The following is a 2,131-nucleotide window of genomic DNA, read 5'->3' on the forward strand; positions in this document are numbered from 1 at the left end:
CACCAAAAACTAATTAATACAAAGGTGGATGTAGTGATACAGGAAGAAGTAATAATACCTTCTACGTCTTCTAAGTGCTTTCGCATAAAAACTACAAAAGTTATGAAATTTAGGAATCCCTAAAATTATAAGATGTATCACTGTAATATCCATATTGACTCGTAAACTTCATATATAAAGCCTATACACAAAACTATTTTAATTAAAACAAATATTGTTGAAGATAATTTGCTCTAATAGTCTTAAAGAATTCAAACATAATTACCTTCATACTTAAATTACTTAATTTTACTGTAATTACTATAAATCAGTTATGAAATTGTTTATAAATATACAGTTGTTGAGGTATATAAACAATCGCACAAAGTTATATATTATCTACACATTCTCATTGTAGAAAGGCAATAAAAAAGATGAATTCTAAAATATTGGTTGCATTCGCAATTCTACTGTTTATATCAACAGCTCAACAACAAGGTAAGTATTTATATTACAAATTATAATCAGTCACTCAATATACTTAAGAAATTATAATTATTTAGGTGTAAGCAAAAAACATAGTCATAAAAAGAAACATCGTGGTAGTTCATCCTTAAAAAGAATTATTGGTGGTACAGATGTCGACATATCAGATTATAAATATTACGTTGGTGTTATAAACGCTAAGAGTGTATTTTGTGGCGGAGCTTTGGTGACGGTGAACAGAGTTCTTACAGCTGCTCATTGTGCAGCTGGGAAAGGGACTCAACCATTAAATGTGTTTCCTGGAACGCAAAGTTTTAGAAAAATGGCCGTGAGTCCACCTGAAGCACCATATTATAATACGAGTGATGTAAAAATTCATGAAAAATATGAGACCAAACATTATACTTATGATATAGCCATCTTGTACTTGGACAAAGACGTTAAGTTGGGTGGTAATGTAGCAACAATCGACGTTGCACCCAAACCGCCACCGGTTGGTGCTTCGGTTACTTTGGTCGGACACGGATCCGTAAGTTGTGATTCACTCGATGAGTATGGATTTTGTGCGGGAGATTTTTCTGAAAGTCTACAGAAAACTGACATGAAAGTTTCTAAAGTTGAAGACCCTGAACTGTACCTTAAAATGACTCCAAATAGGCCATGCCAAGTAAAACCCACATGTTTTTAAAGAAATATATATTAATCTTGGCATTCTTTGGGTTTTAGGGGGATTCTGGTGGTCCATTCACTTACAAAGGACAATTAGTAGCAGTTGCAAGTCACTCATCATCTCAGCATTGCCAAGGAACAGCAGATGTGGAGACTTTAACTAGTGGCAAGATTATGTTGAAATTTTTAGCTAATAGTGGTATTACACCGGCTAATGCTGACTAATTTATTTCATTATTTTTGAAGTTTGTCTAAACTTCACCATATTAATGTATGGTGTTTCGTATTTACTGTATTTGGTGGTGGGTTATTGGGAATGGGAAAGCGTAATAAAATATTTAAAAAAAATTGCGTTATATATGTATATTCCTTATATTAAAACCCAAATACATATTAGAAGATGACATCACTTTTTTTGACTCAACATTGGTTACAAACATTAAACCCCTAAATTATGACAAAGTAGCTCTCTGGACCGCAGAGTAGTTGAATGCTGCAATGAAATCAGTGGATGATAGAATAGTATGTCAAAGTGGTCTGCAGGTAGAAATTGGTTTTATAATCGCAGCCATTATCTTGCAACGCCATCCGGAAGTAAGTGTAAGTAAATACGTAGGGGAACGTGGTATATAATGGGACATGGTATATAGCGGGACAACTACATTTACCGCCACTTTATGAATAGTAGATTTATTATTCGTTCGTTGCGGGTTTATTTTATGTAGTCGCAACTTAATATTCATAGAGTTCCTTTTTATCAACACAATGGCGTACAAGTGCTTTGTGATGTTTTTGTAATACACTGGTAAATATTGTTATAACCACTTTAAAAATTGAAATAAAGACTTATAAACCTGTCTGTGATTTGGGATATTTTGTGTTAATGTAAATATTATTTTTTTAAATTTATTGCATGTTTTTGAAATAAAAGCGTATTTTAAGAAAATAGGCAGATGGTACATGTCGGGACATGTATTTGTGGTACATAATGGGACGC

The 2,131-nt window shown here is 32.9% G+C and overlaps 1 protein-coding gene across 1 annotated transcript; it reads left to right on the plus strand.

The window, feature by feature from the left end:
• The first annotated feature begins 252 nt into the window (after nt 1–252).
• On the plus strand, nt 253–1,476 carry LOC111425624 (trypsin-like). The gene is made up of 3 exons (XM_023059769.2): nt 253–477; nt 543–1,132; nt 1,192–1,476. The coding sequence occupies exons 1-3, from the start codon at nt 414–416 to the stop codon at nt 1,357–1,359; spliced, it is 822 nt and encodes a 273-aa protein (XP_022915537.2). The 5' UTR covers nt 253–413; the 3' UTR covers nt 1,360–1,476.
• Nucleotides 1,477–2,131: the final 655 nt, after the last annotated feature.

Source organism: Onthophagus taurus, chromosome 7 (assembly GCF_036711975.1).
Source record: "Onthophagus taurus isolate NC chromosome 7, IU_Otau_3.0, whole genome shotgun sequence".
In the NCBI taxonomy this organism is placed as follows: domain Eukaryota; kingdom Metazoa; phylum Arthropoda; class Insecta; order Coleoptera; family Scarabaeidae; genus Onthophagus; species Onthophagus taurus.

Excerpts from the sequence above, each read along its gene's own strand:
- LOC111425624 (XM_023059769.2), top strand. The coding sequence starts at position 414 with ATGAATTCTAAAATATTGGTTGCATTCGCAATTCTACTGTTTATATCA. Across the intron at positions 478-542 it reads ATCAACAGCTCAACAACAAG|GTGTAAGCAAAAAACATAGT; the intron begins GTAAGTATTTAT and ends ATAATTATTTAG. Across the intron at positions 1,133-1,191 it reads CTCCAAATAGGCCATGCCAA|GGGGATTCTGGTGGTCCATT; the intron begins GTAAAACCCACA and ends TTTGGGTTTTAG.